At 54.9% G+C, this 14504-nt stretch overlaps 1 protein-coding gene across 2 annotated transcripts in view; it reads right to left on the bottom strand.

The window, feature by feature from the left end:
- Positions 1-14504, bottom strand: part of ALDH1L1 (aldehyde dehydrogenase 1 family member L1) — a 79469-nt gene that overhangs the window by 21679 nt on the left and 43286 nt on the right. For both annotated transcript variants that reach the window (XM_007182766.2, XM_057555574.1), the window contains exons 8-12: positions 13221-13346; positions 10569-10660; positions 4056-4203; positions 2578-2697; positions 1398-1525 (exon numbers count right to left, since the gene is read on the bottom strand). In XM_007182766.2, coding sequence (XP_007182828.2) covers positions 1398-1525; positions 2578-2697; positions 4056-4203; positions 10569-10660; positions 13221-13346 — 614 coding nt within the window. The remainder of the gene's footprint in view (positions 1-1397; positions 1526-2577; positions 2698-4055; positions 4204-10568; positions 10661-13220; positions 13347-14504) is intronic.

The following is a 14504-nucleotide window of genomic DNA, read 5'->3' as shown; positions in this document are numbered from 1 at the left end:
GCAGGGTCCATTCCGGCAGCTGGGTACATGGCTCCCCGGCTCCCGGGGGTGTCTGGTGACTTTCTCTGACTCTCCCCCTGGACCCTTCTGCCCAGCTTCTCCCGTAACCGCGTGGTGTCTTCCTCCTGTGATGCCTCCACGGGGGTCCCACTTCCCTCCACGGACCAGGGAAATCCTGTCTCGCCCCTCTGCGGGGACTGGGAGGGAACTGGGTCGCCAGGAGCTGTGGAGCCCTGAGGGGTCTGTCTACGCAGCTGCTCGGGGCACCTCCCCCAAGGTCCTGTGGCCAGTGGGGCTATTGCAACACGTGCCACCACAGGGCAGCAGAGGGTCTCGGGGGAGGGACGCGGTCTGCCTCAGGGCAGCCCACCAGGGTCCTTGCTCTGCCAGGGTTCACAGCTCTGCCAGATCTCTGGGGCCTCAGATCTCCAGCCAATGCCTTCCAACTGATGGCTCCTGAGATACGGCAGGCTGGGCGTGCCCTCGCCCGCCCCAAACCCACCATCTCCGTTCTGTTTTGCAAACCACACTGGCCCCGCTCTCTGGCTGCCCGTGTGGCAGCTGCCCCGGCATTTCTGGCTCTGGAGTGGAAACAAAAGGCCTTCAGACGGCAAGGCCACGGCGGGGGCCCTCCCGCCCGGCGACAAGCTGGGACCCGCAGCGCGACCTGGCCCCAGCCCGGCTCCCCAGGACCCAGAGAGAAAAACGGCTTCCTGAGGCCGGCTCAGCAGGCTTCCCGACCCCGCTCGGTTCATCGGCCAGCAGCCCCCTTCTGGAAGCACCACCCCGCCTCCTGGGGCACCTGCTCCTCCCCAGCGGGACCGCCTGGCTCGAGGAGGGCGGGCAGCAGCTGTCCCCTGCGCCTCACCCCCACCCGGGTCATGAGCTGGAGCGTCCCCGACCCTTCCCTGGACTTCCGACGGGGACGGGGCCGAGGGTTTAACAGCAGGGGAACGTGAGACAGGAGACTCTGGCAGCCAGAGCCAGGCTGGGCCAGGACGCGCGGGGCCAGGACGGCCCGCCCTGCCCCTCCCACCGGCTCCTGGGATCCCCGTGCAGGCCCAGGCCGCCCGCCCGGCAGGCAAGCGGTGCCTTCTGGGCCGGCCCAGGAGCAGCTGTTACCCTGCGGCGGCGGCTCCGCCCGAAGTGCACCCTCACTCACTCGGTGCCTCGTCTCCGCCCACACTGTTCCCTCCAGCCGGGCACCTCCCCGGGGCCCCCGCCTGGGACAGTCCCTCCTGCCTCTCAAGCTACTTCCCCTGAGAAGCCTCCCCTGGGCCTCAGGCCGTGGTCACACTGCCCTTCCGGGACCGCGCCCCCCCCGTGAGGACGCGAGCGCCAGCTGCGGCCTGAGAGGAAGGCCCGGGACAGGCAGGCGGGTGCGGGCGAGGTCCCACCTGTATAGGAGGCGGCCCCGGTCCCGCGCGCTGATCTTCCCCCACAGCCCGTGCTCAAAGGCGTCCTTCGCAGCAGCCACGGCCTGGTCCACATCGCTGACCTGGGCCAGGGACACCTGGCAGATGACCTGTGGTGGAGCGGAGCCCTGAAGCCCTGCCTGGCCACCTGGGCGGCCGCGGAGGCCAAGGTCGGCGGACAGGAGGACATGGGCAGGGTCTGCACGACGAGGGGAGATGGGGCCTGCAGAAAGGGCCGTGTTCCTACGTCCCGAGGGCCTTCCCTCTACTCTCCCGCTGACCCCAAACAGGGCGACGGACTCAGGCTGCAGCCGTAAGGCCGAGGGTCAGCTCAGCGTTTGCAAACCGAGAGCAGAGACCCATAAATTTAGTGAGGCGCAGGCGGGAGGTTTGCTCCTGAAGTGACGTAAGCCAGCCCGACGCCCCTGCATCCCATGCCCCGAGGGTGCCCACCTCCCGGCAGCACAGGCCCCCATACCTCCCGCCACCCGGACAGGGTAGGAGGGCGGAGGCCAGCGCCTCCTTGCTGGTCACCACAGGTAGGCTGTGCCCTCCCTGCCCACGGCCCCGGCGCCAGGCATCCACACAGCCTCCTGCCCGGGCTTCCCAAAACTGGCCCCGAGGTTGTGGTGGCAGCGCCTGACTTTCCCGCCTGAGGGCACCTGTCTGGGTCCACACACCCTGCCCATCACTTTTTTAAACTCCCCTCAGAGGACCGTTCTGAGGCCCTGTCTTCTGCGGTGCGCGTCTGTAGGAAGGAGTGTGTGAGCGTGCACGAAAGTGACAGCGCCATACGTGTGCACTGAGCAGGACAGCTACAGCCAGGGCGTCTTGACAAACCCAGGATGCGAGGGGGGCCCTCCCGACGCTGGGGTTGTTCTTGAGGTGTGGAGGGGAGGGAATGGCCTCCGTTTCCTCCTTGGGAGGGCTTAGCTCTGCTGCAGACCCTCCAGAGTCCTCCCGCGTCCCCACCACCCTCCCCACCGCATCTGCCTCTACGCCGTTCCCATAGGAAGGGCTGGAGGCTGACTGTAGCGTTTTCTCGCCCCAGCAGAGGCCCCCAGCCGGGACCCAGAGGCCCCCAGACCGGGGAGGGGGAGTAGATGGGAGAGGGGGCATCGGGGGCCTGTGCGGGGCAAGGGGGTGCTGGGCCGGCACTCACACTTCCGTCTGTCGGGTTGATGGTCTCATAGGTCTTGGCGCCCTCGGCGTCCACAAACGCGCCTCCAATGAAGAGCTGGTGGGGCATTCGGAGGGTCAGCTTGTTCACGGTCTTTTCCACCTGGGGACGAAGGGCCACAGGCCGGAGCTGCAGTGTAGATTCTTCACGAACGGGCATCCTTGATGGGCACGACCCCACCAGAGACACAGGGACCACTCGCCCTGCCCCCCCCCACCCCAAATACACAAGCAAGGGCCCGGCCTCCTCGGCCTCCTCGTCGGATCCAGCCCTGCTGCCCAGGGAGCTGTTGTGTGGGCAGAGGTGGCAGCTGAGTGATAAGAAGAGATGGAGGGCCAGACTCCGCAGCTAGACTGCCCGGCTGGAGCCCCGGCTCTGCCACTGACCTTGGGCTGGTTGCGTGGCCTCCGCACACAGGGAGCGCCAGCGGGCAGACAGCACTTGCGGCCCCCAGACACGATGCGACCCCCGCTCACTGCCCCTCGGGCCTGCAATCCCACGCTGAACGCGGAGCCTCTGGGATGCCGGCCCTCCTTCCGCAGTCATTTGTCCACAACCCTAAGGCCAGCCTGGTGTCCACCCTGGTCACCCATACTTTCTTCATCAGCCCTTGTTCCAAAGCACCAGACAAACTATCACAAAGCTAATTCCCATAGGAGTTGGTAGTCTACAGAGATACCCCAGGGATGGTTTTTCCACAGTTCTTTAAAAAATAGATTTGCAGTTACTTCCCCATACTTCATATATACAAGTTGAATGTAGAAGATCATTTGTTTTCCTTATTGGGAGAACATTCCCAATCCCTTTCTCTCTCTCTCTTTTGTTTCAACCAACGGAATTTCACACAGGTGACTGGTTGCACCGGTGATGGAAGAGCTGAGAAGCCACGAGTCAAGCCAGAGGCTGACACCAGCAGGAAGCCGCTGCCATTGCTGGGCGGTGGTGGGGCCAGGACTAGGGGCGAGGGTCACACGGGGGTACAGGATGAGTTGGCAGGGCTGGAAGCCACGCCAGGAAACCCACCAAAGGAGAAAGGGGGTGGAGAGAGAAGCACACTGTAAAAGTCTCTCCTTAGTACCCTGTCTCCTGTCTTGGGACCGAACTTGTCCCCTTACTGAGTCTTAGACAACAATTTCCTCTGTTGAGTTTGTCCTACCGCCTGGCATCTTTAGGCTATTTGGAATTACCAAGGGAAGCTTGGGTCACTAAAGCTTCTGGACATCCAGGCTTCCCCCAAGTGTCACTGTGGATCCACAGGTATGGGTGCCTGAGGGGTGTGCAGGCAGGGCCCGCGTGGGGGGCCCGGGACTCACGTGGTCGATGACACCCAGGCCGGGCCCACGTGGGGGGCCTGGGACTCACGTGGTCGATGACACCCAGGCCGGGCCCGCGTGGGGGGCCTGGGACTCACGTGGTCGATGACACCCAGGCTGGGCCCGCATGGGGGGCCCGGGACTCACGTGGTCGATGACGCACTTGCTCTCCATGTTGTCCCCTCGCATCTTTCTCACTAACAGCTGGATGAAGTCCCCGAAGGTGGTTGCCATGTAGATGTCTTCATTTTCTAACTCCAGGCCGTCACACAGCTCCTTCACTTCCTCAACCAATCTGGAGGGAAGATGGAAAAGCGAGGGCCTGGAGGAGGCCTGGCAGACCTGCCTGGTTCTAGAGGCAGAGGTGGTGGCTCATCTCAGCCCCCGAGGCATGGGTGTCAGTCTAGAGTTAGGGTTAAAAGCCCAGTCCGTGGATTCAGAAGCTCTGGTTTCAAGTTCTGGCTCCACCACTTACGAATTTGTGACCTTGGGCAAGTGACCAATTGCTCTGAGCCTAGTTTCTTTGCCTGTAAAATTGGACCAATCATGGCTCCTCTACTATTTCCTGATGAGTAAATGAGACAATCCACGTGGTAATAATTAATAGAAGATTAATAATAATCATTGAAAGACAGTGTGAAAAGAATGAAAAGACGAGCCACAGATTGGGAGAAAATATTTCCAAATCACATACCTGATAAAAGACTCGGCTTCAGAATACGTAAATAATTCTTAAAATCAATTCTAAGAAAAAAATCCAAGTGAAAATAGGCAAAAGATCGACCAGATGCTTCACCAAGGAAGAAATATGGACGGCAAATAAGCATATGAAAAGATGCTCCGCATCACTCGTCAGTAGGAAATGCAAACCAACCACAACGAGATTCGGCTCTGTACTTACCAGCATAACTAAACTTAAAAGCCTGACCATACCAACCACTGATGAGGGTGCAGAGCACCTGAACCCTCGTACCCTGCTGGTGGGATTGTAAAACAGTACTTTGGAAGCCACTTTGCAAAGCACTTTGGCAGTTCCCTAAAAATTAAACATATACTTCCCAACACTTTTAGGTATTCACCCAAGAGAAATAAAAGCCCATTTATAGACACAAAATGGCAGAGAAAGAAGCTCCAAAAATCCGTCCCTCCACCTAAACAACTATTGAACAGGCAGGAATTGTCTGAATCAAATGCTTTGGAATTCTCGAGTCTGGTCGACACTTGCAGCTTCCAGGGGAGAACGTGGTGAAGAGCTGGGCTGTGGCAGTAACTTCCAGCCTTTCCACCCCCAGGGCAGGAGGCGGCAGTGGCAGCAGGTCACTCCTGCCGTGTCCTCCTGGAGGCGGAGGTTGGGGGGCAATGAGGACCTCGTCCTCCACACATCTGGGTCGTGGGTTCCGAGCGCTGAGGCTGCTTTTGATCGCTGAGGGGCTGGCCCAAAGGCTGGCCAATCCCATACATGCTTTGCATAGTGTGTATGACCAAAGGGATAACAGAAGAGAAACTTCAATGATTACACACAGCAAGGAATACACACCATGCAAAGAAAAGTTTGGAAAAGTCACAAATGGATGGCTCCAACCCTCAACAAACAAGATTTAACAACCTTCCCGGAGCGAGAGAATCAGATTCTCAGAACTGACACAGCATTACACTCAAAATGTCCAGTTTGAGCAAAACATACAAAGAAACAGGCCCATTTACAGGAAAAAAGAGTTTGGAAGAAACCATCCCTAGGGATTATTATCAAAGACATTAAATCAACCATCTTAAATGTGTTCAATGACTTAAAGGAAACTAAGAAAATGACTATGAAAAAAATGAGAATATCAAGAAAGAGACAGGAATTATAATAATAATCCAAACAAATTCTCAAGCTGACAGATACAATAACTGAAATGAAACACTCACTAGAGACTTCAAGAGCACATCTGAACAAGCAAAAGAAAAGATCGTGAACTTGAAATAATCCAGTATGAGGAGTAGAAAGAAAAAAGAATGAATAAGAATGAAAATGATGGGGCTTCCCTGGTGGCACAGTGGTTGAGAGTCTGCCTGCCGATGCAGGGGACACGGGTTTGAGCCCTGGTCTGGGAAGATCCCACATGCCGCGGAGTAACCGGGCCCGTGAGCCACAATTACTGAGTCTGTGCGTCTGGAGCCTGTGCTCCGCAACAAGAGAGGCCGCGATAGTGAGAGGCCTGCGCACCGCGATGAAGAGTGGCCCCCACTTGCCGCAACTAGAGAAAGCCCTCGCACGGAAACGAAGACCCAGCACAGCCATAAATAAATAAATAAATAAATAAATAAAAAAGAATGAAAATGAAAATGAGCCTCAGGGACCATTGGAACATCATCATCAGATCATACTCATCATACCATGAGAAGAGACAGAACAGGACAGAAAAAATATTTGAAGAAATAATGCCCCCAAAGTTCCCAAATCTGAGGAAACACATGAATATACACATTCAAGAAGCTCAATGAACTCCAAGCGGGATAAACTCAAAGAGAATCACACCAAGACACGTGACAGTCAACCTGCTGAGACCCAAAGACAAGGATGGAATTTGGAAAGCAGCAAGAGAGAAGCTAATCACACACAAAGGATCCTCAATAAGATTACAACCTGATTCCCCCCCCAAAACCCATGAAAGCCAGAAGGCAGTGGGATGGCTTATTTAAAGTCCTGAAAGAAAAAAAGTGTCAACCAAGAATTCCATATGCATCAAAACTACCATTCAAGAATGAAGGAGAAATTAAGACATTTCCAGATAAACAAAAGCTGAGGGAGTTCATTGCTAGTAAACTTGCCCTAAAGGGAGTCTTTCAGGCTGAAATGAAAGGACAGTAAACAGTAACTCAAAGCCATATGGAAAAGTAAAGAACACTAGCAAAGGTAACTACGTAGGTAAATAGGAAAGCCAGTATTATTGTACTTTTGGTATGGTTCGCAACTTCTCCCCTTTTACTATATTACATAATAGGCAAATACATAAAACAAAAATTTAACACCTATATTAATGGGTATTCAATGTATAGAGATGTAATCTAGGATAATAACAATATAAAGGGGTGGGGTGACTATATATAGGATGCGAGTGTTTGTATTTTATTGAAATTAAGTTGGTATTATTCAAACTACATTGTTATAAGTTAAAGATGTTAACTGTAATCTCCGAGGTAATTAAGAAATAGCTAAAAAAAAAAAAAAAAAAGGAATCAAAGTGGTATAGTACCAGAAAAAGGCAGTGATAGAGAAACTGAGGAACAAAAAGCATAAAAGACATACAGAAAACAGACAGACAGCAGAAGTAAATCCTTTATCAGTAATCTGGTTAAATGGAAATGGATTGAACTCTCCTATTAAAAACATAGGTTATGGGCTTCCTTGGTGGCGCAGTGATTGAGAATCCGCCTGCCAATGCAGGGGACACGGGTTCGACCCCTGGTCTGGGAAGATCCCACATGCCGCAGAGCGGCTAGGCCAGTGAGCCACAATTACTGAGCCTGCGCGTCTGGAACCTGTGCTCTGCAACAAGAGAGGCCGCGATAGTGAGAGGCCCGCGCACCGCGATGAAGAGTGGCCCCCGCTTGCCGCAACTAGAGAAAGCCCTCGCACAGAAACGAAGACCCAACACAGCCATAAATAAATAAATAAAAAATTAAAAAAAAAAAAACATAGGTTATAAGACTGGATAAAAACAGCATCCATCCATATACCACAAGAGATTCACTTTAGATGAAAATATGCAAAAAGGCTGAAAGTAAAAGGATAGTAAAGGTATTCCATGCAAATAATAATCAAAAGAGAGCTGGGGTAGCCATACTCTTATTAGACAAGATAGATTTTAAATCAAAAACTGTCAAGAAAAAAAGGACATTGTACAATGGTTAAAGGGTCAATTTACCAGGAAGATATAACAATTATAAACATATGCGCACCCAACATCAGGCCACCTAAATGTATGAAACAAATAGTAAGATAACTGAAGGGAGAAATAGTATCACAAAAAATCCATGAGATTTCAATACCTCACTTTCAATAATGCATAGAACATCCAAGCAGAAGATCAATAGGCAAACAGGGGACTTAACTCTGTGGATGAAACGGACCTAACACACATACACAGAATATTCCACCCAGCAGCACGGCACAAATTCTTCTCAAGGACAGATCACAGGTTAGGTCACAAAGCAAGTCTTAACAAATTTAAGAAGAAGACTGAAATCATACCAAGCATCTTTTCTATCCACAATGGTAGAAACTAGCAATCAAAAACTGGAGGAAAACTAAATTCAAAAATATGCAGATACTAAACAACACACACCTGAACGACCAATGGGCCAAAGAAATCAAATGGGAAATCAAAAACTATCTTGAGACAAATGAAAGAGGAAACACAACATACCAAAACTTATAGAACACAGAGAAACAGTTCTTAAAGGGAAGTGTATGGTGATCAATGTCCGTATTAAGAAAAAAAATCTCAAACAAACAACCTAATTTTACACCTCAAGGAATCAGAACAAAGAAGAACAAACTAAGCCAAAAGGTAACAGAGGAAAGGAAATAACAAAGATCAGAGTGGAAATAAATAAAATAGAAACCAGGGGGAAAAAAAACAATAGAAAACATCAACAAAACTAAGAGTTGGCTTTTTGAAAAGATAAAAAAAGGAGACAAATCTTTAGGTAGATTGAGGAAAAAGAGAAGACTAAAACAAAAAAATTAGATGAAAGAGGAGACAATACAACGGATACCACACGGATAAAAAGGATCATAAGAGACTCCTGTGAACAATTACACATCAACAAATTGAATGACCCAGAAGAAATGGATAAATTCCCAGAAACACACAACCTACCAACACTGAATCATAAAGAAACAGACAATCTGAACAGACCAATAACAAGTAAGGAGACTGAATTGGTGATCGAAAACCTCCCAACGAAGAAAAGCCCAGGACTTTGGGTGGGATTCACCAGGGAAAACCTGGTGAATCCCACCCAACATTTAAAAAGAATTAATACCAATCCTTCTCAAACTCTTCCAAAAAAACGGAAGGGGAGGAAACACTCCCAAACTCACTTTACGAGGTCAGCGTTACCCTGATACCTGAGCCAGATAGTGACATCAGAAGCAACAAAACTACAAGCTAATATCCCTGATGAATACAGATGCAAAATTATCCTTCTCTTTATACAAATTAGAACTTATTACCACTGTTAAAGGGCAAGAGGGACACTTCACATGAAGTTGAAGACTGGGTGACCTGATCTGTGGTGACGGATCATCCCTGGGGGCCGCCGACTGGGGAGGGGCAGGAGGGATCCCCTGGAGTGAGGCTGGGGCCCATATCTTCATCAAGGTGTAGTTTGTGAGATATGATACATGTCACATAATATATATATTATACATGTGCTATAACGTGTGCGTTACACATGTTAAATCAAAGCTACCAAACTGTTTTCTCAAGATCTGTGCACCTCACTGCACGTAAAGTCACTCCTAAAATTTAAAAAGACTTGCGGGACTCCCCTGGCGGTCCAGTGGTTAAGACTTTGCCTTAAAATGTAGGGGGTGTGGGTTGGATCCCTGGTTGGGGAGCTAAGATCCCACATGCCTCGCAGCCAAAAATCCAAAACATAAAACAGAAGCAATATTGTAACAAATTCAATAAAGACTTAAAAAAAAAAATAAACGACTATCCTTTTCAAAAAATAAAATGAAATAGAAAGAGTTGCAATCATGATTCCCTGACCACCCGTGCTCCAGCCCAACGTGCCCACCTGTACCAGGCCCGAACTGCCTGGTCCCTCCCCACACATGCTGGCTTTCACGGCGGTGTTGGGCTTGTGGCAGTTTTAAAAGAGCCACATAGGGCTTCCCTGGTGGTGCAGGGCTTAAGAATCTGCCAGCCAATGCAGGCGACACGGGTTTGAGCCCTGTTCCAGGAAGATCCCACATGCCGCGGAGCAACTAAGCCCGTGAGCCACAAATACTGAGCCTGCACTCTAGAGCTCGTGAGCCACAATTACTGAGCCCACGTGCCACAACTACTGAAGCCCGCAAGCCTAGAGCCAGTGCTCTGCAACAAGAGAAGCCACTGCAATGAGAAGCCCGTGCACCACAACGAAGAGCAGCCCCCACTCGCCGCAACTAGAGAAAAAGCCCACGCGCAGCAACGAAGACCCAACGCAGCCAAAACTAAATAAATAAATTTACTTTTTAAAAATAAATACAATAAATTTAAAAAATAAAAAAATAAAAGAGCTGCACATTGTTTGATCTTCCTCCCATGAGGGGTGGGTCTCAGTCCCACCCCTGCCCTTGAATCTGGGTGGGCTTGTGGCCACTGAGACCAGTCAGGGCAGTGGTCCGCACCTGTCTGCTTGCTGGCCTCACGTTTGCAGAGCCGGGAGCCGTCAGCTAGACGTCCAAGTCCCAGAGTGGCCGCTCTGGGGCCACGACACAGCCTGGGGGAGGACACGCCTGCCCAGCTGTCCCAGCTCCCGCTGGTCCACTCCTGGTGGGCCCGAGGCCTGCACACGTGCATCCTTTCTGGATCCCTGACCCGCATGGTTTCCTGCCACTCCGTTTTCGGGTGACTCCTGACCCAGAGACACCTGGGACACCACCCCCACTCCAGGCCTTACCTGACGACGTCCACCGACGCGGCCCCCGACTTGAAGAAGTCAGTGGAGTCTTCCACCTCCAGGACGTTGGGGAGAATCCGTTTCCAGGCACCCTGGGAAGCAGGAGCGGTGAGCACACAGCTCCTGGGGCCCGGGCGCGAGCGGCGGGGGTGGGAACAGCCCCGGGTGCGTGCGCACTGCCCAGCGCTAGGCTGGCCTGTCCACTCTGGTCTCTGACGCTCCCGGTGCCTCATGGTACCGGGGAGATAGCCTCCCTGGGGCAGCAGGAGCCCAGGCTGCTGTCCGCACCCCCACCTCACCCTGACCGCAGCTTCGCAGGGGTCCCCACGCTGGTCCGGGGGGGCGGGAGGGCGGATGTGCCGGAGCTGCTCCCGAGACCCGCCCCCCGCCCCCCCCACCTGGAGGGTTGCCCGGGGTGGGCGTCCCCGCGTGACACTGTGTGTGGGTGCTGCCACGTGGAGGGAGAGCAAAGCGGGGGGTGGTTCTGTGAGTGAACGGGGCCACCGAGGGGGCTCGGGAGCCCTGGGTCTCCTCCTCACAGAGAGGCTAGCTGGCTCTGTGCTCCTCTGCCCCGGGCCTGTGGAGGGCAGTGGTTCCTGCCCCTGGCCTCGTGGACGAGCGTGGACAGGGCAGTGAGAGCCGAGTGGGCAGCGCAGGAGGGCCATCCTAAGGGTCACGACGGGACACAACGGGACGACTGCTCGCGGGGCAGCTCCCAGCCGGGCCTTTCAGGGCAGGAGCCGGGAGGCCCACACTCAGGCCGGGCTCCAGGCTGTGGCCCAACCAGGACCAGCCCCCAGTGACCCCTAGGCTGACCCTCCCTGGCCTCTCTCAGGAGGCTTCCCTGGATTTGCTCCCGCCCCCCCATCCTCCTGGGGACCATCAGCAGCCGTCCCGAGCCATCCCCGCCCCACACAACTGCGCCTTCTCCCCGGGCCTCCACCCAGGCTCTCACCCTCTGGTGACATGCTTCCTTGAACTCCCAGCTCACACTCAGTCCTGGGCATCCTTCAAGGTCAACTGCTAAATCACCTCTTGCCCCAAACCTACATTGACTGCAACGCTCGCTCAGCCTGGGGCCAGCAGTCACTGTCGCTGTGTGGGCGCTGCACGCCGGCCCTCCTGGGGTGTGTGGAACCCAAGCGGCCGCGTGGCCTCGTCCAGACCCCGGCTCGGCCCCTGACAAGCCGTCAGATGCAGGCAGCCTCCCCTGCCTCGGTCTCCTCATCTGGGCAAGGGGCTGGGGGCAGCCCTGGGGCATCCCCGGAATGGGGCTGGCAGAGCTCGGGGTGCGGGAGCCCGTGAGGGCTCTGCTGCACAGCTGGAACTCAGTTTAGAGCAACCCGGACACTCTAGAAGCATCTGCTTTTCTTATGACTGTTGGGCTCACGGCCAGCGGCACTGAGGTCCTAACAGCTGCCACTAAGCTGTTACCTCTTCTGCCACCAGCCTCAGCCGTCCCGGTACCACTCGGCCACAAGCTCCAGAAGGCAGTCTGTCCAGCTGGCCCCATAACCCCAGGGCAGGCTCAGGCCCAGGGCCAGAGCAATTGCTCCAAGAATACTTCCAGAATGAACAGGCGCTTTTTTTTTTAATAGACATTCAGAATGTTCAGCCTCCACCTGAGGAGGTGCTCGGTGCCCCCCGGACCGGCAGGCTCCCCCGCCCCCCCTTGCTGGGTCCTGCGTCCCCACTGGTCACGAGCACCCGGTCGCCCCGCGGCCGCCGCCTGGCCCTCCGCGGCTCCCCGGCTCTCAGGGCCTCGGCATGTGCTGTGTCTGCCGTCTCTCTCCACCTGGGTCTCAGCACAAACCACCTCCCCACCCAGGGTGGCCTTCCCCGACCTCCCTTCTGCAGCATCCCCGGCCTCCGGGCACCTCGTTCCCATCACCGTTACTGCCCTCTGAGCACATCTCCCGTCGGAAATTATTTTATTCCCTTGCCTGGTCGTTCACTGGCTCTCTTCCCTGTGAGAAGGGACACACATGACAGCAGAGACACTGCCGACCATCACACCCCTCGTGTCTGGACGTGTATCTCAAATAAGCAAACCCACGACCGAATGATTGAACAGCTGAAAATCCATCCAGCGCCCTCTGAGCGACACAGCTAAACACCCTCAAAACCACACCTTCCAGGGAGAGGGCGGTGGAGCAGAGAGCAGGAGGGGCGGTCCTGGGAAGTGGCCGATGCCTGGACTCCAGGTGGGGACGACACCGGGCCTCCTAGAGGGCAGTGGTGTCCAGCGGCACACGGGCGGGGTGGCCCAGAGTCCAGGGCGGCCGACTGTGACAGCTGTGCTGGTGACCATGTGGGGGTCTCCCTCTCAGGAAGCCTTTCCGGAAGGTTCCGGCGCACATGCCCTACGGCAGGACAGCTGGGTCCTTCAGCTATTCTATCTGCCCACTGTTAACAGTGTGTCCCCAGAGGAGTCGGACCCAGCAGCCGAATCCTAGGTCCCAGTGGCACAGGAAGGAAGGGCAGGGGGCATCAGGAAGCCCCGTGAAAGGACAGGACCAACACTGTGCCCGGGGCCAGGACATACGTCCTTAGAAGGTGTGCACAGCCCGACCCCGGGGGGTGCGATTTGCGAAACGCACCTGCTGTGCACGACCTGCCCCACCAGACGGTAGCCCCGCAGGTGTCTCTTACCCGCACAGCCTCCGCCATGACCAGGTCCTCCTCCGTCAGCTCGAGGCCAGTGCTGTCTGCTCCCCTGAAGAACTGCGAGGCTGGGATCATCTTGCCATCCTCCAGCTGGATGTTCTTCACCAGCAGCTGCAAAAGGAAGGCTGTCAGGACCCGAGGCTGCCCAAGCGGTGGGCACACGCTCATCTCCATCCTCCTGGAGGCAGGCCCGGGAGCCCAGATTGGGCAAGGAGGCTGCTGCCGTAGGGACTCGCTCGAGTTCCTTCCCTGCCATCCACCCCACCACGCTCTCAAGCTCGAAAACCTGTAATGGTTGTGTTACGCTACAAAACTGATGCCTACTCGTCAGACTAAAGTAATTCAAGCACTACCTTGAAAGTCAATGGAGAAAACAACGAATCACCCAAGAGCCCAGCTTCCAGAAACTCCCTAGAAACCTAGCACAGGTCATCAGGTGCCCCTCGGGGCGGAGAAGCAGGTGAGCTCACGGCAGAGACCGCGTCTGTTGGGTAACAGTGGTCTATGAAAACGGCATCTTCTGCACACACCAGACGGAACCAGAGCCGGGCTCCCGGCTGACTGCCCACCCCTGCTGCCTTCCAAAGATGCTCCGGAGCTTTCTGGAGCTAAAGCCCAGCCAGGCCCCAGCCCGAAGTTCCTGAAAGACGCTTGACCAAGGGTCTCCGCGAAGGCTGCTGCTTTACTTTGCTGGCCTCACGGATTCAGGGAGGACTTAGCGCAACCCCTCCTCCCTCCTCCACCCGACGCTAGTGGTCTACACCTGCACCCTTCTCCTTGACCGCTGTTGGTGGGTAAGCACGGTCACGGTCATGCAGAGAAGCCCAGGGGCTGCGCCTCGCTGCCCCTCACCCTGCCCCAGTGGGGGCGGAAACCCAGGCCTGAGTGACGTGAGGGTGCGGGGGCAGAGTCGGCAGAAGCAATTCACAGTGCAGAGCCTGCCCGGGGGGCAGAAAGGCTGTACGGCTCCAGGCCTGTATCTTTGCTGAGCGTTTTCCTCTGCCCTGGCCGCTTCCCTCGATAACTCACAAGCACTAGCACTCTGTTTCAGATCTGCTCTGGGAACATGATCCAGGACAGACACGTGGCGTCTGAAGGCATCGACCACGGATACCTGAAACACCCAGTCACTGTAGATTGCAGGCAGCCTCGGGCCAGCAGGGTGGGCACCCAGCGTGAGCTCACGCCCGTCCGAGCAAAGCTGCCCCACACCCACCTGGCCTGTACGCGCCACCGCTACCAAGCGTTCAACATCCACAGTGTTTGCTG

Source organism: Balaenoptera acutorostrata, chromosome 10, assembly GCF_949987535.1.
Source record: "Balaenoptera acutorostrata chromosome 10, mBalAcu1.1, whole genome shotgun sequence".
Taxonomy (NCBI): domain Eukaryota; kingdom Metazoa; phylum Chordata; class Mammalia; order Artiodactyla; family Balaenopteridae; genus Balaenoptera; species Balaenoptera acutorostrata.
The sequence above is the reverse complement of the archived record's forward strand: the minus strand, read 5'-3'. Positions and strand labels throughout refer to the sequence as shown.